Genomic DNA, 23304 nt, shown 5'->3' with positions numbered 1-23304 from the left:
AAGCCCAAAGCGTGCTTTTCCCGGGGGGGGGGGCTGCAGGGGGTTCCAAAAGTATAATAGGGATAGTGAGGTCCAGGAACCAGTCTTGAAGGAACTCTCCAGTGGTGCTTCCAAACTGACTTGAGGTTGAGACTGGGGCCGAGGGGCCTTGGGTGGGAGTGAGCATGGGCTTGAGTGGTGCCAGAGGGGCCACCCAAGGAAGTGCTCAAGAGCAGCTCCCACTCCCGAAAGGGAAACCGACTGTGGTGCTCCCGGCTTATGTGGAGTGGTGCCCCACTTGAGTACCTTGTGGCTCATTGGTCCTCGCCCTTCCTAGGGGCTTGGGCCTTCCCTTTGGGATGGAAGTGGGGGGGTAGAGGTACCCATACTGGGCCGTTAGGCCACGGTGTTTCGCCCCGACGTCCCGAAGCAAGTGCTGCACCCAAGACTTGGGATTTAGAGGGTCCCATAATCAAGTCTTGTGGTCCCAAGGGGTGTTAGGAACTTAGAGGCTTGGTGTGCTTGGCTGCTTGTGCCTGCGGGGAGTGTAACCAAACCTTAAGTCCAGTCTAACCCGGGGAGGGGGATTGGGAGAGATTTGGGAATCCGTAGATGGATGGCTAACACTCTGTTGCTCGTGCAGTGAGTAGCTGAAACCAAGTAGGACCAAGTAGGAGCTGGTACCATAGGCGGGAACCTTGGCGAGGGAACTTAGCACAAGCCAAGGCAGAGTTGGTCGGATAGACGAGGTAAGCTGGCAAATTGGAAAGGAAAAATTTGTGGCTTACAACGGATTCTGATGATCATTTACAATTGGTAGTGCCTTCTATCTTTATTTTGCGGTTTTTCTATGCCTACCACAATTCTCTTGTTTTAGGTGGGCATATGGGACATCGTCGTGTAACTGACAAGCTACACAAGTTTTTCTATTAGCTAGAAGTACAACGTGATGTTATCTAGTATATGCATAACTGCGTTTGGTGCTAAGTTTGTAATACTCTCCTTCGTGCTCCAGAAGGACCATTAGAGTTAATTGCAATTTCTCCATTTGAGTTGGTGGCATTTGATCTTATGGGACTTTTTCCACAGTCAATTGCTAGCAATGAGTATGTTATTATTGCTTCTGATTACTTGATTCATTGGGTGGAAGTTAGTGCTTTTGCTAGTGCCTTTACAACTGTTGTTGGATACTTCCTCCTTAATCGAGTGGTGTTCTAGCATTCTTATCCAGAGCAAATTCTTTCGGATAATGATCCCGCATTTATGGCTAAGGCATTTTATGTTTTGACATCTCGGTTGGGGATACACCACACTTTCACGAGTGCTTATCATCCACAATCAGATGGTCTGGTGGAATAGCTCATTTGAATGTTCAAAAGGATGATCGCGAAGTATATGAACTTTTAGCATTTGGATTGGGATGATTATTTGTCATCTCTTCGGTATGCATATGTCACAGGGGTGCAGAGTTCTATTGGTGTTTCACCATATAAACTCTTATATGGTCATGATCCAATATTACCAATAGAGCTGAGTTTACCTTCGCAATTGCTATGAGCTGCTAATGTTAAATCATGGGATTAATATTTGACGAACATTCTTCCACTTGTCCGAATAAAATCTACCGAACACTTAGGCCATATACAAATGGGACAACAATGGCACTACAACTCCTATCATTGTCCACCTGTAAAGTACCAAGTGGATGACTTGGTGTTAATTTGTTTTCCCCATCTTACAATATATGGTTTATTTAAAGGGCTCTTTGTTTAGTGGAAAGCACTATATCAAGTCTTGCAACAAATTAAACCACAAATTTATGAGGTTTAGCATAACATCCAGCAAACTGATCCTCTAGAGATTATGCATGTGCAATGGTTAAAACACTTCATACAAAGGGATCAGGAGCATTAATACCCCTTAAAAATACATTCTCAAATATCTATTAAAGTTCAAATGGCAGCTAAAAATCTCAAGAAAAATGAAAAGAAAGAATGGAGACCTGCTGGAAAACCACTACTTTTGGTGAGGACTTTCACCTTAGTCATATCATTCTGATACCTCAAAGCTTCTTCACTGCCTTAAGAAAATGATGAGAGTTTATATAATAAGAAGCTTCATATGTCTTTTATATTGCCATTTTAAAAAGTTATATTGCTTAACAATACATTGCTAGACTTCCTCCCAGATTGTTAAACTTTTACAATCTTCTACGCAGCACACAGTCGGCTTGCCATGACATTTCGTACCTCTATATAATATTGTGATAAAATCTTTGCTTATCAAACTAAGATCCTTGTGAGCAAACATTTCTTGCAACTGTTTTATTTGTGAGAATGAGAAAAAAATTTGTACCTTTGACTACCCAAGACTCAAGCCACATAGACATTCTTCCCGGAGAAGTGCTCCGTGTATACCTCGTGCATGTAATCCCTATAAGTCCTGCTGCGGTACTTTGCCGGACTCTCCTGGCTCACCAGCTCTGGAATCGGGCTGATCTCCGCGTCTAGTGACGGCCCCAGGAACGCCCCGACGGACAGCCTTGAGCTCTTCGAGTTCACCATCACCCTGTGCAATATGCTCTTGTATCTCCCATTGCTCAGCTTCTGATACAAGACAATCAACCAAGACAAGATCAATCCACAGTTTCTCAAAACGTTTTAGACTGCTCGTACCTCTAGCTGATCGCCCATGTTGACCACCAGCATTCCCTCGAGTGGCCTCACGTTGTACCAATCCTCGCCTTGCTTCAGCTGCAATCCCCCGACTCCATCCTGGAGCACAAACGTGAGGCCGCCGCTGTCGGTGTGGCCTTCCATGCCCAAGGCCTGCCTCGGGTTCGGGCAAGCCGGATAGAAGTTTGCTCTCGTCAGAAGAACCATCTCTGCGAATGCTTCCAGAAGACGGTTTGAGCGGAGGCCAAGTCCCTCGGACATGACCAACAGCATCCTCTTCCCGAGCTTGAAGATGTTTCTGGCGTACTCGGATCCAACGTCCCTGTTGCATATAGAGCGTCAGCAATCTAGATCAATACGAAAAATCAAGGAGCGAGAAACTGACTTGTAGCTGGCTGGGAACGCGGGCCAGGGGTGCGCTCCGAGGGACTCCTCCTTGAGCCACATCTGGAGGTGGTCGTGCCACTCGAGCTTCTCTTCTTTCGAAGGCATCATGCTGGTGCAGTAGCGGACGGGTGTGAAGATCTCCTCAGTGTAGTATCGCATCTTGTCCTCGCTGGGCGAGTTGAAGAACTCGAGAGCGCACCTCATCACATCCTCGGTGTGAATTCCGTGGTTCTTGAGCTGCAAGTCAGAAGAACAACAACTTAGCAAACATGTACTACAGGAAAAAGACACCTCATCAAAACTTACGTAGAACATTCCGTACTTTGTGCAAGCGTCAACGAGATCCCTCTCGAAGCTCTCGCTTGCCACATCAACTATCGGCAGCACCGCGTACCGGGAGACATCGGCAGCTTCATTCGGCATCATGTATCTGTCTGGAACGCTGTCCAGCGTCCCGTTGCAGCTGTCAACAAATGCCTTGATGCCAGCCATGGATGGGACTGTGTAAGCAAGAAAGCTTGAAAGATGAAAGATGGAAATGGAAATGTATGCTTGGATGCTAGGCTTTCTCAACTTTGAGATGCGGATATCAGTGTCCTCCCAGTGCCCTGCTTATGTAGTTGCAAAAAATAAAATTTTCAAGTCGGCAGCACGAAGATGATAAGAACGTTACCATTGCGCCGATTCCGGATCCGCCCCCCGCTCAAGACCAATTTGTAGACTTTTCCGTACCCGTGACTTGACCAGCGTCCGCATCTGGCCCTGCCCCAGATCCACATCAAGCGTCAATGCTCAACTTAGTTGACCCACGACATAGAAAATTTGGAGCCACGAAACTTCGGAATTGTCACGTTTTTGTATCGAACAGGAAAGATCGTCCACGCAAGTCCGGTCGTGGCATGGACTGCAAAACAAAAGCCTTTGCATAAAGCACGATGATTTTATAGAGCTTTCTTGTTACCTCACAGCGCTGGCGGCAATGGCGCTAGCAATGGCCAAGGAACTCTTCTCCATCGCCAGCAATCGCTGGATCATCGCAGTGTCGGGCTTCTACCTGATAGCAATCACCGGAGGCACGCTCACCAGCTTCAGCTAGCTAGAGCTCAAAGTCTCCCTGCATTACAAGCAAGAGTCCGTCAATACCATCAGTTTTTTCAAGGATCTCGGCACCAGCATGGCTTTCCTGGCCGGCTTGCTCAATGCGAGAGTCGGCCCCCGTCTCACCATGTTCGTCTCCGCATTGCTACACCATGGCCTGGCTCGCCATCACTCACCAGATTGTTCGTCCGCCGGCATGGCAAATGAGCTTCTACATTTTTCTCGTCGGCGCCTCTGTAGGCTTTGCAGTCACGGCTCTTCTGTCGACCTGTGCCAGGAACTTCCCCAAACATCACCAGGGGATGCTGCTGAGCTTGCTCGACGGCAGCAATGGCCTGGGAGCAACCGCATTCGCGGTTGTGTTCCAAACTTTCTTCCAGGTCCACGCTCGCTCGTTTCTGCTCTTCCTGGGGCTGCTACCGACGTTCCTGTATCTGCTGCTTGGCCTCTTCCTCGGGCCCGTGCCTGTCGTCGAGAGGCCCAGCGACAAGTCCATTCTTAACTCGTTCCTCATCACCACTTTTGCCTTGGCGGGCCATCTCCTCGTCGTCACAGTCATTTTGATGCTGGTCATCGTCCTACCTCCGGTTGTTCTGGTTGTCCGAGCTGAGCTTCGATCACATTCGAACGGTGCTGGTGTTGTCGATCAACTGCGAAGCATCCAGACACCACCCTCGCCCGCCTCCTCCTCCGACTTTCCCAGCTGAGAAGTCTGTCGATCAACTTGAAAGCATCCACGCACCACCGCCAACTGATAAGTCTGAAGGTCAGCTCGCGGATATGAATTCGGGTAGAATGCATAATACAGCACCCCCCCTTATTTAGGGTGGGCCCCATTTGTTTATTTGGATTTGCATGCCACCTCATTGCTTACATGCGCATGCCACCTCATTATTATAAATTATATTATCAAAGAGATATGCCCGAGTGGGACTGCTGCTTGTGGAACAGCCTCCTAGGTGCAATTGTGGAGCAATCGTGATGTTTAAGAGAATCCCTTTCAAAGACATAGTTTAATGGAACCTAATGATCGCGGCAATGGGTTCTCTTAAACATTTAGGGTGCAGAGCTGGGCGTGACTAAACACGCCACGGAGGACGCGAGGAGTGAGCGTGGCAAAGGGGCAACCACGTAAGAGTGAGGGGTGCTGTATTATGCATTTCTTCCGATGGTTCCAAGTTCCAGCGAGAGGGAAGGACTACAGGCTCGTCCACGCCTTGCTGAGCATCGATATGTGGCTCATGCTCATCGCGACTTCCTGCGGCCTGGGAACCGTGTCCACTTTCTACAACAACTTGGGCCAGCTGAGCGCCTCCCTGGGATACTCCACCGCAAGGATGAACATCTTCGTGGCTCTCCTCAACATCTGGGACTTCCTGGGAGCAATCGGCTGCGGCTTCGTGTCCGAGATACTCCTCCACAAGTTTGGCATTGGACGGCCGTTCGTGTTCGCTGCGGTGGTCGGCTTTCTAGCGCTCGGCAACTTGCTCATCGCCTTGGGCCTTCCCGGCGCGCCGTACATCGGCTCCATCATCATCGGCCTCGCCACCGGAGGCCAGTGGGCGGTGCTGTCGACCATCATCGCGGAGATCTTCGGGCTCAAGCACTATGGAGTTCTCCAGAGCTTCCCAAACGTTGCAAAGGGGATTGGGACGTATGTCCTGTCGGTGGAAGTTGCGGGTGTGTTCTACGATCGGCAAGCCAGGAGATACCGGGGCCCGGACACGCTGGAGGCCTCGCTCTTGTGCGACGGTGCCAAGTGCTACAGGGAAACGTTCTTCGTCATGGCCGCCACCTGTTTGTTTGGGTGTGCTATCGCCGTGGCTCTCAGCTTAAGGTCCGCCAAGTTCTACAGTGCGGAGGTGAAGCCCAGCTTGACGAGAAAAGTTGCTGCTGTTGTTGACGATGCATGCTAGCAGAGTCTTGCATTTTTTTAAGCTCCATGAGCTCTGTGCCCTGCTTGACCATCGTTTACTCCCGCAAAGTTAATAGTTGTGTGGAAAGCACCAAATATGGTACTTTAATCCGGCTCGGATCATCTTCTTGGTTTTCCATTTTCATCCATTGTGCCAAACCAAACCATGCAGTAAAAAGCGAAGTTAATATCAACATTACCTAGTGGGCCCTGCGTGATTGCTGTCTCCGCAGAAAAAGGCTCCGAATGGGCTTTTTCATCCGCCCTAACTTGGGACCATCTGCCGATGTCAAAAAGAAACATTGAGCACCGCCACCAGCTGCAAGCCTTGAATCGACGTCTGGAGAAATCTCTCGGTTCCCCGATGCACGAGTTGTAGAAGCGCTTCCTGCCCCAGCACCTCCCGGATCCATGAGCTATAGAAGTGTTTCCCTGATCATCGATTGGGAGCTGCTCTTACAGGTTGTCGCGGTCCTTGATCGAGCTCCCAGTGCGGAATTCGGCGTCCAGCTTGCTGGGTTCGTCTTGTAGCGCTTGCTCTTTGGTGCAACAGATCTAGAAAAAAGTGATTTCTTGAGTAATAAACAACCAATGTTGATGTGGCGCTTCACGCTTCACGTGGGTTGGCAGCGCGCCACGTCATCGGCTACCATTTCTTTTCTTCATGACAATATTATGGAGCAAACATCTCTTCAGCTTTCTGAAGAAATTTGTTCTTCGAAGGGTTTGTGCTTAGCTGTCAGTTACTTAGGATTAAACATGCATTCAACACCGCACACTACAGTATGTGTGGCTTTCATATTGTGATTTTAAAAAGTTATATTGCTTAACAATACATTGCTGGACTTCCTCCCAGATTGTTAAACTTTTGCGATCTTCTACGCAGCACACAGTCGGCTTGCCATGACATTTCGTACCTCTATATAATATTGTGATAAAATCTTTGCTTATCAAACTAAGATCCTTGTGAGCAAACATTTCTTGCAACTGTTTTATTTGTGAGAATGAGAAAAAAATTGATGCCTTTGACTACCCCCAAAGACTCAAGCCACATAGACATTCTTCCCGGAGAAGTGCTCCGTGTACACCTCGTGCATGTAATCCCTATAAGTCCTGCTGCGGTACTTTGCCGGACTCTCCTGGCTCACCAGTTCTGGAATCGGGCTGATCTCCGCGTCTAGTGACGGCCCCAGGAACGCCCCGACGGACAGCCTTGAGCTCTTCGAGTTCACCATCACCCTGTGCAATATGCTCTTGTATCTCCCATTGCTCAGCTTCTGATACAAGACAATCAACCAAGACAAAGATCAATCCATAGTTTCTCAAAAAGTTTTCGACTGCTCGTACCTCTAGCTGATCGCCCATGTTGACCACCAGCATTCCCTCGAGTGGCCTCACGTTGTACCAATCCTCGCCTTGCTTCAGCTGCAATCCCCCGACTCCATCCTGGAGCACAAACGTGAGGCCGCCGCTGTCTGTGTGGCCTTCCATGCCCAAGGCCTGCCTCGGATTCGGGCAAGTCGGATAGAAGTTTGCTCGCGTCAGAAGAACCATGTCTGCGAATGCTTCCAGAAGACGGTTTGAGCGGAGGCCAAGTCCCTCGGACATGACCAACAGCATCCTCTTCCCGAGCTTGAAGATGTTTCTGGCGTACTCGGATCCAATGTCCCTGTTGCATATAGAGCGTCAGCAATCTAGAGCAATACCATAATCAAGGAGCGTGATACTGACTTGTAGCTGGCTGGGAACGCGGGCCAGGGGTGCGCTCCGAGGGACTCTTCCTTGAGCCACATCTGGAGGTGGTCGTGCCACTCGAGCTTCTCTTCTTTCGAAGGCATCATGCTGGTGCAGTAGCGGACGGGTGTGAAGATCTCCTCGGTGTAGTACCGCATCTTGTCCTCGCTGGGCGAGTTGAAGAACTCGAGAGCGCACCTCATCACATCCTCGGTGTGAATTCCGTGGTTCTTGAGCTGCAAGTCAGAAGAACAACAACTTAGCAAACATGTACTACAGGAAAAAGACACTTCTTGAAAACTTACGTAGAACATTCCGTACTTTGTACAAGCGTCAACGAGATCCCTCTCGAAGCTCTCGCTCGCCACATCGACTATCGGCAGCACCGCGTACCGGGAGACATCGGCAGCTTCATTCGGCATCATGTATCTGTCTGGAACGCTGTCCAGCGTCCCGTTGCAGCTGTCAACAAATGCCTTGATGCCAGCCATGGATGGGACTGTGTAAGCAAGAAAGATTGAAAGATGAAAGATGGAAATGGAAATGTATGCTTGGATGCTAGGCTTTCTCAACTTTGAGATGCGGATATCAGTGTCCTCCCAGTGCCCTGCTTATATAGTTGCAAAAAATAAAATTTTCAAGTCGGCAGCACGAAGATGATAAGAACGTTACCATTGCGCCGATTCCGGATCCGTCCCCCGCTCAAGACCATTTTGTAGACTTTTCCGTACCCGTGACTTGACCAGCGTCCGCATCTGGCCCTGCCCCAGATCCACATCAAGCGTCAATGCTCAACTTAGTTGACCCACGACATAGAAAACTTGGAGCCACGAAACTTCGGAATTGTCACGTTTTTGTATCGAACCGGAAAGATCGTCCACGCAAGTCCGGTCGTGGCATGGACTGCAAAGCAAAAGCCTTATCATAAAGCACGATGATTTTATAGAGCTTTCATGTTATCTCACAGCGCTGGCGGCAATGGCGCTAGCAATGGCCAAGGAACTCTTCTCCATCGCCAGCAATCGCTGGATCATCGCAGTGTCGGGCTTCTACCTGATAGCAATCACCGGAGGCACGCTCACCAGCTTCAGCTTGTTCTCGCAAGAGCTCAAAGTCTCCCTGCATTACAAGCAAGAGTCCGTCAATACCATCAGTTTTTTCAAGGATCTCGGCACTAGCATGGCTTTTCTGGCCGGCTTGCTCAATGCGAGAGTCGGACCCCGTCTCACCATGCTCGTCTCCGCATTGCTCAACCTGTTCGGCTACACCATGGCCTGGCTCGCCATCACCCACCAGATTGCTCGTCCACCGGCATGGCAAATGAGCTTCTACATGTTTCTCGTCGGCGCCTCTGTAGGCTTTGCAGTCACTGCTGTCCTGTCGACCTGTGCCACGAACTTCCCCAAACATCACCAGGGGATGCTGCTGAGCTTGCTCGACGGCAGCAATGGCCTGGGAGCAACCGCATTCGCGGTTGTGTTCCAGACTTTCTTCCAGTTCCACGCTCGCTCCTTTCTGCTCTTCCTGGGGCTGCTACCGACGTTCCTGTATCTGCTGCTTGGCCTCTTCCTCGGGCCCGTGCCTGTCGTCGAGAGGCCCAGCGACAAGTCCATTCTTAACTCGTTCCTCATCACCACTTTTGCCTTGGCGGGCTATCTCCTCGTGGTCACAGTCATCGAGGGGACCATACCGAGCAGGCTTCCAGACTCGGTGCCTTTGGTGTTCTTCGGGTTGATGCTGGTCATCGTCCTACCTCCGGTTGTTCTGGTTGTCCGAGCTGAGCTTCGATCACATTCGAACGGTGCTGGTGTTGTCGATCAACTGCAAAGCATCCAGACACTACCGCCAACTGAGAAGTCTGTCGATCAACTTGAAAGCATCCACGCACCACCGCCAACTGATAAGTCTGAAGCTCAGCTCGCGGATATGAATTCCACCCCGAGTGCTCTGCAAGTCGTCGACCATTCTCCTTCTCAAGCTTCCGGCGCTGGCAGCTGCAGATGGTTCCAAGTCCCGGCGAGAGGTAAGGACTACAGGCTCGTCCACGCCTTGCTGAGCATCGATATGTGGCTCATGCTCATCGCGACTTCCTGCGGCCTGGGAACCGTGTCCACCTTCTACAACAACTTGGGCCAGCTGAGCGACTCCCTGGGATACTCCACCGCAAGGATGAACATCTTCGTGGCTCTCCTCAACATCTGGGACTTCCTGGGAGCAATCGGCTGCGGCTTTGCGTCCGAGATACTCCTGCACAAGTTTGGCATTGGACGGCCGTTCGTGTTCGCTGCGGTGGTCGGCTTTCTAGCGCTCGGCAACTTGCTCATCGCCTTGGGCCTTCCCGGCGCGCTGTACATCGGCTCCATCATCATCGGCCTCGCCACCGGAGGCCAGTGGGCGGTGCTGTCGACCATCATCGCGGAGATCTTCGGGCTCAAGCACTATGGAGTTCTCCAGAGCTTCCCAAACATCGCAAAGGGGATTGGGACGTTCGTCCTATCGGTGGAAGTTGCGGGTGTGTTTTACGATCGGCAAGCCAGGAGATACCGGGGCCCCGACACGCTGGAGGCCGGGCTCTTGTGCCACGGTGCCAAGTGCTACAGCGAAACCTTCTTCGTCATGGCTGCTACCTGTTTGTTTGGGTGCGCCATCGCCGTGGTTCTCAGCTTGAGGTCCGCCAAGTTCTACCGTGCGGAGGTGAGGCCCAGGTTGATGAGAAAAGTTGCTCCTGCTACTGTTGACGATGGAGTCCAGTCATGCTAGCAGAGCTTTCATCTTCCATTTTTTTTGGTTCCAAGCTGTACAAGAACCAATGATCACATGAAAGGCCAAACAATAAGAATAGAATAGGATGCTTCCAGCGTTTTTCAAAAAAGAGAACTGGCAAGAGCGACCAAATGCTTTCTTTCTTTCACATTCCACTGGAGGGCCGTGCATTTCAATCGGAGGGAAGAATGCTATCATCCCAATGCTAGAAATACTCCAGCGCCAGGGCGCTTGGGATCGGATTCTTACCTCGATCGAGAGTGGATGAGAACAGGATCACTATAGATCTTCGTGCCCTTTTAGGGTTTTTCGCCCTTTTGGTTCAGTATTTGACTGGGCTTTTTTAGGGTTTACTCGACAATGGTGCTAGGAGAACTCGGCAGCCGCATCTCTGGCGCGATCCAGAGGCTCAACACTGCAACCGTAATCGACGACAAGGCACTCACGATTTGCGTGAACGAGATCACCCACGCACTGCTCCAAGCCGACGTCCAGTTCAAGCTCGTCCAAGCGCTCTCCTCAAACGTAAGGAAATCGGTGGAGAAGCTCGCGGCCGGGCATGACAAGAGACATATCATCCAAAAGGTAACCATTCCTTCGATTCAATGGTTCATGATCTAATCTTTACCTCTAGGCTGTTTTCCATGAACTCCATGCCATGCTTGACGCTGGAAAGCCATCGTTTACTCCCACAAAAGGAAGAACTAACGCCGTCATGCTCGTGGGATTGCAAGGGTGTGGGAAGACCACGACGTGCACTAAGTATGCTCTTCACTACAGGAAGAAGGGCTTTAATCCGGCTCTGGTCTGTGCGGACACCTTCCGGGCTGGAGCATTCGATCAGCTAAAGCAGAACGCCACGAAGGTGAAGATCCCCTTCTACGGAAGCTATACGGAGACAGACCCGGTGGTGATTGCCCAAGAGGGCGTCAGGAAGTTTGCCGACACGAAGCACGATTTGATCATTCTTGACACAAGTGGAAGACACAAACAAGAGAATGCGCTGTTTGAGGAGATGCGCCAGCTTGCCGCTGCTACAGTAAGTTTTCTTCGTTTTATTAACGGCTTAAATTAATGAGGATACTTAGCATTTGCTCTCGAACTTTACAGAACCCCGATTTGATCATTTTCGTTATGGATAGCAGCATTGGGCAAGCTGCGAATGATCAAGCACTGGCCTTTAGAGAGAGCGCTAAGGTCGGTGCTGTTATAATCACCAAGATAGATGGCCATGCAAAAGGTGGCGGCGCTCTTAGTGCGTAAGTGTTCCTTTAGTTCGATTTCGTAGACATGATGTGATATACTAAAATCTTGACAATTGCCAGGGTAGCTGCAACAAAAAGCCCTATAATTTTCTTGGGAACTGGAGAAAAGGCAGACGATTTTGAAACTTTCGAGTCCAAAGCTTTTGTCAGCAGATTACTCGGTAAGTTTATCTCTCTTTTTCCATCTGGAACTTGGAATAGAATTCTGATTCGACTCAACGTGTTTTTCCAGGCATGGGAGATCTAGCTGGTTTTGCTAACAAAATCAAAGAGGTTGTTCCAAGTGAATTGCAGCCAGAGTTGGTGCAAAAACTGGCGGATGGAAACATCAGTTTTAAATTCTTGTGCGATCAAATTGAGAACATTACTAGCATGGGATCTCTAAGTCAGGTATGATAATGGCTGAGATCTTACTAATCTTGAAAGTATCCACTGATTTTTCTGATTGTGTGAGCAGCTCATGTCCATGATTCCAGGATTCAACAACGTAAATGTGCAGAGTTTTGACATTCAACAGTTTAGGAAATACAGAGTAATTCTTGACTCTATGACAAATGAAGGTGAGTCTCAAACTCTGCCTTTGATTCGAATGCAAAGCTAACCATTGAATTGCAGAACGCAACAGCTCCAGTTTGTCGGAATCTCGTATACTCCGACTCGCTAAGGGCTCGGGAACCAGTGTTGACAACGTCCAGCAGATGATGAATCATGTAAAAACAATGTCCAAACAGATGAAAGGCCTGAAGCTCAACAAGAAAGGGGACCTCGGCAAAGGAAAGAGTATGCAAGACTTGAGTAAGATGCTGCCAGCAAACATTGTCAAGCAATTTGGTGGAATGGGAGGGCTCCAAACTTTGATGAAGCAATTGCCAAGATAGAAATGCTAAAGGAAAATAGTGAGTCATACTTGCATGGAGTATTGAGTGTCTTCATTCACTCCATGCTTAGCAATGGATGCCACTTACAGCATGGTACCTCTGAGGAAAATATAGCTCACTAGCTGCTAAGTGAGATTAAACTAAATGAATATGAACAACTTAGTTTTTATTCATAAGCAGATATTTAATTTGTAAGTTAAACCTTATTTCTTGTCTTTCACTATGTCTACTAAATAAATGTATTTTTATTAATTTTTTTTGGTATGGCTATGTATTTCATCATTAGAGCTCTCTTTGTAATTTTTTTCCTCATGAAATCTTTGAGCATGTAAATATTTAAACTATAGTTTACTTTTAAATTAATTACTTTTCCTTCTTGTGTTCAGAGACAACATAGAGATATTTCTTTCCAAGGTACACATTAATATCCATTCACCCACCAACTTGATATAGGAAAAATGGGAATAATCATTAAAATTCTAAGTACCAAAAAACATTTAACAAAAACTGTTTACCTATTTTATTTTAATTTTGCTATAAGTAATGTTGTCATTATAAAAAATTAGATATATAAATGATACAGAAAAGTAAAACTTTTAAGAAACCCTTCAAGATTTATAAAAGGGAAAAAAATAAATATACATTATTTAAAATATACAACACACACACACATACATAAATATGTGTGTGTCTATATATATATATATATAGGTGATATAAATAATTTTGTTAACAAAGTGAATTCGGCACTGATAAAGATATTAAAATCAATAAGTCTATTAACACATCAACAAAGACACAATTGCTTAGAGATTTATTAACATTTATCACTACTTAAGTAGGTTCAATCATTTTAATTTTAATCTATTTGTGTAAAATTTTAATAAATAGTTTTGTTCTCACATATTTCATATATAAAATGCTAATGGTTTTAAAAATTGATTTATTGTATGTATAAAATTTGACATATATACCTTATAAAATTTACTGAAGAATTTCAACTTCATTATTCACTCTCATACATATTTTATATTTTTGAAATTTTTATGGATATAAAAAATATACAATTACAAATATACCAATTAATATATTTTTATATCCAAAGCTAGAGAATAATTTTTAAAATATTATAAATTTTGAATTTTCTCTTATAACTTGATGTAAAATGAATAACAGAAAAAATGTTTTATGGAGATATGATACCTATTTTTTACTAAAATCAGTTAAGAAATTTAAATTAATTTATTTACAAAAATAAATATAAATTGTATTATTAAACTTTACAAGCATATTCTGATTTAAAAAGCCCAGTGCTAATTAAAGAATAAAACTAATTCTAAGTAAATTCATCCTAAACCTTTTCTTTTTTTATTATAGTGGAGTTAAAATATATAATGTGGGAGGCATATATCTTATACCTCATATTATATATATTTTATAGGAAAAAAATGAAAACACAAATTAGGTATTTTTATTTTGCTAATATTCTTATAATTTATTTACAATTCTTCATGATAAACTTCATTTTAAGCTGTTAAAAATGGCTTATACATCTTAAAATTTTGTCTGTAAACTAGTGATTATTTTCAGTTGATATTTGTGACTAGAAATTAAAACACCATAATTTTAAAAAATTTAGTAAATAGGTTAAATTTATAACTAAAATAGAGTTGTAGAATCAAAAGATTAAATGATTGAATTTTATACATATTATTTTTAATATAATTAATATGAAATAATAAAAGTGAGGATGAAGTTTTGTCTAGTCAAACTTTAAATATAACACGTACAGTTTTTGTTATTTTTATGTTAACAAGATTTTTAGCATGTATTGCTTCATTTTGCATTTATCTCTTTATCAAGTAGAGACTGCAACAAATGATCCTCCAAGCTCTACGAAAGATTTCTCCTCTCTCTTCTGACAATGGCTTAAACAATGTCATATAATTCATTCCATAGAAATATCCACTCTTGATTGTGCCAGATTAGATGCGAATGGTACGAAGAATCTACGCTGAATTTAGTGAATGAACTAACGTTGGTTTGAAAGATCAAACATGGCTAAGGATAAGTTCCGAATATTCGCCCTTCTTTGAAATATTTTGGGACTCGCGTTTGGACGAGAGCGAAATGGCTAAGTTTGCGATGTTGCTGTTGCCGGCTGTGGCAGCGCTCACGGCATTGGCGACGAATCCAGGGGCGGAGAACGAGGCAGTGACCGTGGAAGCGTGGGGACGAGGCGGAGCGCTCCTCTACACTCTGACCGCTGGAACCACCACGCTTCGCATCACTGACTGGGGAGCTACGATCACCTCTCTCACAATGCTCGATCCAAGAACAGGCAAGCGTCAAGGAGTGAATGATTGATTGATCCAATCAGTCCTGCTTTCTCTATTTATTTTCTATAGTTTTTCCAAGCTTTTCCTTGTCCAGAGTGCCAATCTCTGTCGCGACAGTCTGGTCGTCTTTGGACTCAAGTGTTTTGTCCTGACTTACAGGAAAGGATGTGGACATCGTCCTGGGGCTTGACTCGCTAGAACCTTACATGGTAAGTCCTGGAAAAACTTGCAAGGTCATTATCAGAACGCTCACCAGGATGGAACGTCACCTTACTTTGGTGCCATTGTCGGCCGGGTTGCTAACCGGATCAAAGACGCCAGGTTCACTCTCAATGGCACCACGTACTTCTTGACAGGCAACGATCATAACAACACCTTACACGGTTTGTCTTCAAATCTCGCAAAAGTAAAGAGCTAACGAGAGAGAGAGAGAGCAAATCACAGGAGGATTTATCGGCTATAACAACATACTCTGGCGGTCTCGAGTAGCATCAAAGGATCCTTCTTCACCGTCTGTCGAGTTTCTCCTGTACAGCTACAACACCGAGCAAGGTAAAGACCTGCAGAGACGAGTAAGAACCTTGAAACAAAACAAAAAAAAAAAATGCCTTGCAGGATTTCCTGGCGACATAGACGTGACTGTAACTTATACCTTGTCTGGCGAAAACGAGCTGAGAGTGGAGCTAATCGCCTCGACCCGGAACAAGATGACACCAGTGAACTTGGCTCATCACAGCTACTGGAACCTCGCCGGTCACAACAGCGGGAGCATCCTCAACCACACAGTAAAGATCTTGGCTTCTCACTACACCCCTGTGGATGCTCTGCTTATTCCCACCGGAGAGATTGCTCCAGTGGCGAAAACGCCGTTCGACTTCCTCGAGCCGATGAGCATCGGCAGCCGCATTGAGTCCGTCCCTGGAGGATACGACCATAACTTCGCCTTGGATAAAACCGTTCGAGACGACGAAGGGCTTTACCACGCCGTGACCCTGGAAGATCCCGTCAGCACGAGAAAGATGGAAATCTGGACGAACCAGCCAGGAGTCCAGTTCTACTCTGGTAACCAGATAGTGAGGATCGAAGGCAAAGGCGGGGCTGTCTATTCCAAGTATGCCGGCTTGTGTCTGGAGACTCAAGGCTTCCCTAACGCTGTCAACCAGCCAAACTTTCCGAGCGTGATCCTCAACTCGGGAGATGTCTATAACCATGTCATGGTCCATAAGTTCAGCAGCTCCTTGTGAGATGTCTCTGCCCTCTTAAGAAATTCATGAATCCACCTCTTCTTGTTGTCCACTCCGCACCATAAAGTCTCCTGGAATAAGTACCTTCACGTCACGATGAAGGAAATATATCAGACGACTCAAAGATGTCTATAACCATGTCATGGTCCATAAGTTCAGCAGCTCCTTGTGAGATGTCTCTGCCCTCTTAAGAAATTCATGAATCCACCTCTTCTTGTTGTCCACTCCTGCAAGGTGCACCATAAAGTCTCCAGTGGAATAAGTACCTTCACGTCACGATGAAGGAAATATATCAGACGACTCAAAGAACTCCAAAACCGGCTCTTACCTTTCCACACCATTCTCGTCATTACCAGAAGTCGATACACATTTCTCCAGGTAGGCATCCAGAGGTAAGAGTTGAATAAACACTGCATTCGAGGAACGTGGATGTGCTTTTGCCTTTCCTCCGCGGGCATAGACTGAATCAGAAACTTGAGCGCATCATTGTCTCCGCTCTTGGACTCGCCAAACGGTTTGATATGCGATGTCTGGTTCCACCACCGGTTGAGAAAGTCCCTGCTCCACGCACTGTCACGGATGAAGAACATCCCTGCAAAGAGTGTAAGCGAAAGGAAACTACAAATGTAAAGAAAACTCGCCTGCATTGAATCCCGTCACGTCCTGCGTGATGATAAGATCTGGCCTGTCCTCATACTTGACATCTCCAAGCGTGGAACTCACCACCTCTTCCTAGTCTGCGAGATTAGTGCCTTTGAGATCTCAAACGGGACTTACCAGCGTCACTGCAAAGTTCGTCACGAGAGAGTCCTGGAAGGAAACTATGAGAGGCCAAAGAAGAAAAAATCAATGGAGCTTACAGCATCGTTCCAGAAGATCCAGTCGTAGCTCCCCAGATGCTTGCGAACTGCCTTGATCTTGCTCCAGCTCGGGGGCCTCTCAGCGTCAAGAACGTCACTGGCGTCAATGAAGCCATAGCCATGCATCGCGGCGTATCTCTGCTTGTTGGGAGACACGAGCTGCATCATCCCGTGGAACGATCTGTGCGGCACGGTGCTCAGATCGTCGGAGCAGCTCACAATCCCAAAACTCAATCCCTGTCGCGGGCCAATCCCACTGCTGCATTGCCTTCCAAGCCTGTTGGCATTCAAGAGGAGAAATCTGGCGCACAGAGACGCCGCGATTGCGGTCCCGGCGATGGCGAATAAGAGCGCCAATGCGGTGACGAGGAGGCGGGGGCCGCGGCGCCGCCTAATCATCCGTGAGACTAACCTCTTGTCCGAATCGCTCTTGAGTGGGGCGAGGGGGGCTAGAGAATCCTCGTGCCGCCGACGAAGGCTGCGATTTCCCATAGCTCTGCTTAGAACAGAGAATAGGGCAAAATAACTTTTAAGGACATAAAGTTCCAAAGCATTTGGCTTATCTTAATATTAAACACACTTAATGTAATTGAATAGATTTTTTGGCAAGAAACTCTCTTTATAACAGCCTTGGTGGTTTTGGATATAATCTTGGAAGAGTATAAGCTCATTAGTAGCGATCAATGGGTGATAATCGAGGGAGCTCCAAGAAGAGAGTTTTGAGCATCGATGGAGGAGGGGTGAGAGGATTGATCGCAAGCCAGATCCTGGAACACCTCGAGCAATGCCTACAAGTAAAATTTGGATAAATATTTGTTTCAATCGTTAGGATTGATCATATCAGGATTTGGATGGAGAGCATGCGAGAATAGCAGATTATTTCGATATGATCTCTGGGACAAGCACTGGAGGGATAATGTGTTTGATGCTCGCAGTTCCCGACAGCCAAGGAAGACCCCTGTTCACAGCCAAACAGATAACTGATTTTTACCTCAAGAACTCGAGTACCATCTTTCCTCAGAGCATGTAAAAATCCTGTCTTTTTACTTCTTAGTTCCTCGTGAATTTTTTCGTATGCTTTGCCAGATTTACCGCTGCAAATGGTCTCTTTGGTCCCAAGTATGCAGCCCATCCTATAGAGAGAATACTGAAATCTTATGTTGAAGATTTGAGGATGCGCGATACATTGGTACCAGTTTTGATTCCAACCTTTGATATCAAACTACAGCAGCCAGTCATATTTACCACTGCAGAGGTAGAAAAAGAATCTAGATAATTTTCATATGCAATGGTTTTCTAACAAAGAAAACCAGGCTTTTGCTGATGCTTCCAAGAATGCGTTTCTGAGAGACGTTGCCCGAGGAACATCCGCCGCTCCAACGTATTTTTCGCCCGTGGAATTCGAGACGACCGAAGGAACACGCTTCAATCTCGTGGATGGAGGCCTCGCCGCAAATAATCCAGTTACATCACCACCTTAACCTGTATCACTAATTCTTTCTAATTCTCAATGTTCCAGGCCTTCCTCGCTATGGTGGAAACTTTCAAAGAATCTCAGGGTGAGGGAAGCATGACCCCGCGAACAATATTCCAGGTAATCGATCGTAGTGTTCGATATAAATCAGCCTGCAAAGGTATATGGTTTCCAGAGATTTGAGGATTTGCTGGTATTATCGCTTGGCTGTGGCAACCAAACTGTGAGTTACAGCGCCAAGGAAGCCGCGGGATGGGGTGCTTTGAGCTGGGTGACGCACCGCAATGGACCGCCAATAACGAATATGCTCCTCAACGCGAGCTCGGACATGGTGGACTATGCAATCTCGGCGCTCTTTCAGGTCGGATTGTGCGAGGAAAACTTCTTAAGAATCCAAGTAAGAGAGATCGTATGCATGAATTGGGAAATGCTTAGTTTATTTCGTGGTCAGACGTCCACTTTGGAGAACGCGACTGGGCAAGTTGACAATTCAAAGCCAGCCAACCTTGCGGAGCTGGTTAACATTGGGAGACAGCTGATCAAGGAGCCGGTCAAACGGGTCAACTTGCACAATGGCTCTTACGACCTTCGGCCGGGCATGGAGACCAACGGGGAGGCCATTCGCAGGTTTGCAAATTTACATTTTTAGGCTGAAAGCTACATGATCAACAAAAACCAGGCTTGCAACCCGGCTGTCTGAAGAGCGCATGAAACGCAATGCGTAAAATTTAGCGCGGGCAGGGTTGATAATTTAGGGCACAGTTGAGCTTACCCGTTCGAACGTGGGACGTGCAGCCGTGTCTTACAACTGTTACGATCGGAAAAATTCCTTCCTAATCTCTGCTCCACTCAATTCTAGAATAAATTAGTTATTTATATAGATCAAAGGACGTACAGAATTACGCAAGGCATCCAATTGCGTATGCATTTTGAGGTTTACGAACAGACAGCCTTGAGACCAGTATACCATAACACGCTTATCCTTAGTGTATTGACGAGGCAAACGTTGCAGTGTCCCTTTTCAAAAGCACGACTCGCATTTATAAAGAGTACATAACAAATGCGTCACGGATCCTAAATAATATAAGTATGATCCATTCCTTGGCCCGTTTACTCTCGGGAGAATCTTCCATCGCACAGGAGTTTCATGGAAACAAGCAGGAGGAGGAAGTGTGTCTTGAGCATCGATGGCGGTGGAGTGAGGGGTGTTATTCCCGCAACGATTTTAGAGTACCTCGAGGAGTGCTTACAGGTTTCTCTTGGAAAATTTTCAAAGCAGAGTCAAAGCATCAACTTTCATGTCTCTCTGTGTTTTTTCTTTTTTTCCGAAACAGGAGCTAGATGGCCCTAGCGCCAGGCTCGCGGATTACTTTGACACCATCGCTGGAGCCAGCACTGGAGGGATCATCGCTGCAATGCTGGGGACTCCCGGCAAAGACAATCGGCCAAGGTTCACGGCGAAAGAGGTCACTGGGTTTTACTTTGCGAATGCGCAGAAGATATTCCCGCAGTACTTGTACGTTCTCCTCGTTATTTTGATAGAAAATCTTTCGAGCTGACTCTCACTTTGACAGTCTCAAAAGCGCTGCTGGATTCTTCGGGCCAAAGTACTCCGAGAAGCCTCTGGAGAGTCTCCTCCGCGAGTATATTGGCGACTTAAAGATGGGAGACACACTCGCTCCTCTCGTTATTCCAACCTTCGACACTAAACTCCAGCAGCCTGTGATCTTCGCAACGTCAGAGGTTTGTGTCCGTGCAATTTGTTTTGATTTTGTCTTCTGATAAAAGCGGTCAAGACTTTCAGGCCAAAACAAACGAACCCAAGAATGCGTTTCTACGAGATGTTGTCCGGGGCACCAGCGCGGCTCCAACTTATTTGCCTCCAAAATATTTCAAGATGCCTACAGGAGAGGAATTCAACCTGGTTGATGGCGGCCTCGCCGCAAACAATCCAGTAATTTCTCATAGTTTTTAAAGCTCTAGTCCGTTTGCTCAACTATTTTCTATCTATGTGCAGACCTTTTTAGCCATTGTTCAAGCTCTCAAGGACTCGCAAGCTCAGGATCCAGGATTAGTAGGCACTAAACTGCTCGAGGTAAATAGATTAAACTAAAGGAGCTTCTCGTTGTTCATTGTAAACTCTTATCAGAAATTCGAGGACTTGCTGGTGATCTCTCTTGGTTGTGGCAATCAAACCGTGAGCTACACGGCCAAGGAGATAGCAACATGGGGGCCTCTTGGCTGGGTGGTTCATCAGAACGGGGCTCCAATCATCAGCATTTTCTCTAACGCAAGCTCCGACATGGTCGACTACACCATCTCGTCGCTCTTCCGGCTTGGTGTATGCGAGCAGAACTTCCTTCGGATTCAGGTAAAAGAAAGCTCGAGTTTGAAAAGGTCGTGAATCTGGTGTTTCTCTTTTTGACAGACTTCTGAGCTCGAGGGCAGCATTGCCGAAGTTGACAACTCGAGCTTGGAGAATTTGAAGAAACTGGTCACGGTTGGGAAAGGTTTGTTGAAACAGCGAGTGCAAATGGTGAATTTGGAAACTGGTGCCTATGAAGTTGTTGTCAATAGGACTGAAACCAACCAAGAAGCCATTAAGAGGATGGCTACCCGGTTATCACAAAATAGAAAGGACAGAATTCCATAACACTTTCCAAACTATTTTTCAGCTAAGACTTTTAATAATTGTTTGATTCCAGAAACTCTGCACTGTTTAATTAGATGTTTTTCTTTTTGGGTTTAAATTTGGGGGTTGGGCTGTGCCAGGCTAAGGCGGTAGTGTAAGGCCGAAGCGACACGTGGAGGACCGGGTAGCAAGCTACCCAAAAAATTAGGTTAATAGCGTTGGGGCACGTGGCCCATATCAGCTATTAAACTGATAAGAACAGATACTACACTTGATCTTAGCCAAAAGGCCGAGAAAGGTATGAGTTTTAATTACCCCCACCCCTCTTTATATACTTTAGCCCGGGCATGACTCTGCGCCTTCGCATGTGGGATAGGGCGTGCGCTTACGTGTCTCGCCCTAATAAGGGCACAACTGTCTGCCACGTAGACACTTGTTCTATAAACAAGGGGCAAAAGAAAAGGGTTTTTTAGGGAGGTTTTAGGGTTTCTTCTCTGGAAGGATGGGTGGAAGGGTTACGACCATGAGGCCACTGTGGTGGTTCTTTAGTGTTGTTTCATGCTTGGTTACTTTGTCCAGCCAGTTGTATTTCTACACCGCCTATTTCACGCTATCTCCTCCAACATTGATTTGCGCTGATTGTCCTCGCCCGAGCTGTCATTCCAACCATGGGTATCGCTGGAGCTACCACTACATGGACAACTTCGAGATTGGTGAGCAGTACTCTGCGATTAGATACTGGCGACTCGCTTGCTTCACTGATGCCCTGTACATCCTGCTTGTGCTCGGCTCTCTTACAGGAGGTAAGCGGTTTACTTTTCTTGCTTTCTTTTGCTCAACAGGAGTTTTCGCTCAGGTGCCGTTGGAGTTCTTGCCTATTTCCACTATAGGTGGTGCATGCTGATCAGCGTTGCTGTCGGAGCAATCAGTGCGGCACTGAGTCCTCTCGCACCCACATCTTCGTGGTTCATCGTGTTGCAAGTTTTGTCAGCGATGGGGCATGCTTGTGCGGCGGTGGCATCAGTTTGCAGGCTTGTGGAAGAAGTCCCAGTGCCTAGCCAGGAGGAGGAGGTTGAAGAAGGTTGGACAAAGCCCTCAGTAGTAAGTTTCATCCCGATGGTTGGAGCCCTCTTCATCTCTACCACGCTGAGCTTTGTAGTCCCAGCGTATGGTTTTTATTCAGATTGGAAGCAGGGAAACATGGTGGTAGCCCTGGCGGATGCTGTTTTGATAGTGGTGCTCACAGTAGAAATGGTAATACTAGCGGTGATTGATCGACGCAAGAACAAGATGGTCAAAGGCGTCAATCACTGCTAACATATAAGGGGCTCTTATCCTGCATTTGGCGACATTTCAGTCACTCTACTAGAACCATAGAACCAGGAGGAGAGAGGTAGCTGACGTCAAACACTGTAGTCTCAATAAAAACTGCCAGATTTAAGAGATATGCTCGGATACTTGTACAATTCACAAAAGGGATCTTCCAAGGATATGGCATGAGGGCGAACGCTTTTGTGGCCACTTGGACAAAATGGTGGATGCTATCAACGCACTTGACAAAGTCACGAGTGTCGTCTCCTGGACTGGGCTGATTTTGAGATATGTCGCGAGTGGCCAGCAAATGCTGGCATTGAGATTGTTTGCTGCTATGCAGGCCGAAGGAGTTGCTCCAGATTCCCGGACTTTTGTTGCTGCTTTTCGGGCTTGCACTGGCTTGGCAGCGGGTCATGGCTATGGCGCTCTAGAAGCCGGGAAGAAGATCCATCACCAAGTGTCCATAGCTGGATGCGATACGAATCCGTTTGTGGTGAGCACATTAATTGACATGTATGCCAAATGTGGGAGCCTCATTGACGCTCGAATGGTTTTCGACAGGAGGTTCGCTCGTTACAACGTTGTGGCATGGAACGCAATGATCTTTGGCTACGTGAACAGCCACCAGGAAGGAAAAGCACTGGATCTCTTCTCAAACATGGTCAAAGAGAGACGCTGTGAACCGACAAGTCGGACTTTGGTTGCGGTGCTCAAGGCTTGCTCGGGCCTAGCGGAGAAGGAGCTTGC

The 23304-nt window shown here is 46.8% G+C and overlaps 11 protein-coding genes, 2 long non-coding RNA genes and 1 pseudogene across 15 annotated transcripts; 8 read left to right on the top strand and 6 right to left on the bottom strand.

The window, feature by feature from the left end:
* Positions 1–2351: 2351 nt before the first annotated feature.
* LOC9636357 (flavonol synthase/flavanone 3-hydroxylase) lies at positions 2352–3200 on the bottom strand. The gene is made up of 3 exons (XM_024663286.1): positions 3040–3200; positions 2655–2976; positions 2352–2585 (listed from the first exon to the last, which is right to left on the bottom strand). Exons 1-3 carry the CDS (start codon positions 3198–3200, stop codon positions 2352–2354), a joined length of 717 nt encoding a protein of 238 aa, XP_024519054.1.
* Positions 3201–3427: 227 nt separating this feature from the next.
* LOC112342065 lies at positions 3428–4124 on the bottom strand. The gene is made up of 3 exons (XR_002990821.1): positions 4003–4124; positions 3715–3945; positions 3428–3649 (listed from the first exon to the last, which is right to left on the bottom strand). It is a non-coding gene; the product is annotated as an uncharacterized LOC112342065 (long non-coding RNA).
* A 1169-nt stretch (positions 4125–5293) lies between these two features.
* Positions 5294–6055, top strand: LOC112342071. Its single transcript, XM_024663285.1, has one exon. The coding sequence runs from the start codon at positions 5294–5296 to the stop codon at positions 6053–6055; it is 762 nt and encodes a 253-aa protein (XP_024519053.1).
* Positions 6056–6968: 913 nt separating this feature from the next.
* Positions 6969–9101, bottom strand: LOC9636660 (flavanone 3-dioxygenase 2). The gene is made up of 6 exons (XM_024663273.1): positions 9018–9101; positions 8461–8907; positions 8094–8395; positions 7786–8024; positions 7402–7723; positions 6969–7331 (listed from the first exon to the last, which is right to left on the bottom strand). The coding sequence occupies exons 2-6, from the start codon at positions 8564–8566 to the stop codon at positions 7098–7100; spliced, it is 1203 nt and encodes a 400-aa protein (XP_024519041.1). The 5' UTR covers positions 8567–8907; positions 9018–9101; the 3' UTR covers positions 6969–7097.
* Positions 8767–10548, top strand: LOC112342070. The gene has a single exon (XM_024663284.1). It carries the CDS (start codon positions 8767–8769, stop codon positions 10546–10548), a length of 1782 nt encoding a protein of 593 aa, XP_024519052.1.
* Positions 10549–10911: 363 nt separating this feature from the next.
* Positions 10912–12694, top strand: LOC9636659 (signal recognition particle 54 kDa protein 2). The gene is made up of 7 exons (XM_002989495.1): positions 10912–11136; positions 11186–11590; positions 11662–11810; positions 11877–11977; positions 12049–12206; positions 12274–12376; positions 12432–12694. The coding sequence occupies exons 1-7, from the start codon at positions 10912–10914 to the stop codon at positions 12692–12694; spliced, it is 1404 nt and encodes a 467-aa protein (XP_002989541.1).
* A 2100-nt stretch (positions 12695–14794) lies between these two features.
* LOC9636356 (aldose 1-epimerase) lies at positions 14795–16327 on the top strand. The gene is made up of 5 exons (XM_024663344.1): positions 14795–15035; positions 15193–15242; positions 15290–15416; positions 15478–15585; positions 15649–16327. Exons 1-5 carry the CDS (start codon positions 14825–14827, stop codon positions 16275–16277), a joined length of 1125 nt encoding a protein of 374 aa, XP_024519112.1. The 5' UTR covers positions 14795–14824; the 3' UTR covers positions 16278–16327.
* Positions 15031–15783, bottom strand: LOC112342089. The gene is made up of 4 exons (XR_002990826.1): positions 15686–15783; positions 15505–15593; positions 15303–15447; positions 15031–15249 (listed from the first exon to the last, which is right to left on the bottom strand). It is a non-coding gene; the product is annotated as an uncharacterized LOC112342089 (long non-coding RNA).
* Positions 16116–17640, bottom strand: LOC9636658 (alpha-1,2-galactosyltransferase). 3 transcript variants are annotated; one of them, XM_024663345.1, is made up of 6 exons: positions 17138–17640; positions 17055–17087; positions 16919–17009; positions 16606–16869; positions 16405–16543; positions 16116–16232 (listed from the first exon to the last, which is right to left on the bottom strand). In XM_024663345.1, exons 1-5 carry the CDS (start codon positions 17627–17629, stop codon positions 16407–16409), a joined length of 1017 nt encoding a protein of 338 aa, XP_024519113.1. In that variant the 5' UTR covers positions 17630–17640; the 3' UTR covers positions 16116–16232; positions 16405–16406. The 3 variants fall into 3 exon arrangements, with proteins under 3 accessions (XP_024519113.1, XP_024519114.1, XP_002989480.2); XM_024663346.1 differs by having other exon boundaries at positions 16116–16244; positions 16417–16543; XM_002989434.2 differs by having other exon boundaries at positions 16203–16543.
* A 180-nt stretch (positions 17641–17820) lies between these two features.
* LOC112342069 (patatin-like protein 2) lies at positions 17821–19260 on the top strand. The gene is made up of 5 exons (XM_024663283.1): positions 17821–17931; positions 17982–18163; positions 18224–18326; positions 18451–18600; positions 18787–19260. The coding sequence occupies exons 1-5, from the start codon at positions 17821–17823 to the stop codon at positions 19258–19260; spliced, it is 1020 nt and encodes a 339-aa protein (XP_024519051.1).
* A 446-nt stretch (positions 19261–19706) lies between these two features.
* LOC9636657 (patatin-like protein 2) lies at positions 19707–21322 on the top strand. Its single transcript, XM_002989493.2, has 7 exons — positions 19707–19863; positions 19946–20127; positions 20186–20354; positions 20416–20565; positions 20629–20706; positions 20761–20982; positions 21040–21322. The coding sequence occupies exons 1-7, from the start codon at positions 19759–19761 to the stop codon at positions 21262–21264; spliced, it is 1131 nt and encodes a 376-aa protein (XP_002989539.1). The 5' UTR covers positions 19707–19758; the 3' UTR covers positions 21265–21322.
* A 47-nt stretch (positions 21323–21369) lies between these two features.
* Positions 21370–21545, bottom strand: LOC112342099 (annotated as a pseudogene).
* A 182-nt stretch (positions 21546–21727) lies between these two features.
* On the top strand, positions 21728–22688 carry LOC112342084. The gene is made up of 2 exons (XM_024663324.1): positions 21728–22046; positions 22100–22688. Exons 1-2 carry the CDS (start codon positions 21746–21748, stop codon positions 22558–22560), a joined length of 762 nt encoding a protein of 253 aa, XP_024519092.1. The 5' UTR covers positions 21728–21745; the 3' UTR covers positions 22561–22688.
* An 86-nt stretch (positions 22689–22774) lies between these two features.
* LOC112342068 (pentatricopeptide repeat-containing protein At1g05750, chloroplastic-like) lies at positions 22775–23238 on the top strand. Its single transcript, XM_024663282.1, has 2 exons — positions 22775–23050; positions 23119–23238. The coding sequence occupies exons 1-2, from the start codon at positions 22775–22777 to the stop codon at positions 23236–23238; spliced, it is 396 nt and encodes a 131-aa protein (XP_024519050.1).
* The last annotated feature ends 66 nt before the right edge of the window (positions 23239–23304 follow it).

The sequence above is a fragment of the Selaginella moellendorffii genome, unplaced genomic scaffold (assembly GCF_000143415.4).
Source record: "Selaginella moellendorffii unplaced genomic scaffold, v1.0 SELMOscaffold_98, whole genome shotgun sequence".
NCBI classification, from domain to species: Eukaryota; Viridiplantae; Streptophyta; class Lycopodiopsida; order Selaginellales; family Selaginellaceae; genus Selaginella; species Selaginella moellendorffii.
This window is presented reverse-complemented; position numbering and strand designations above follow the sequence as displayed.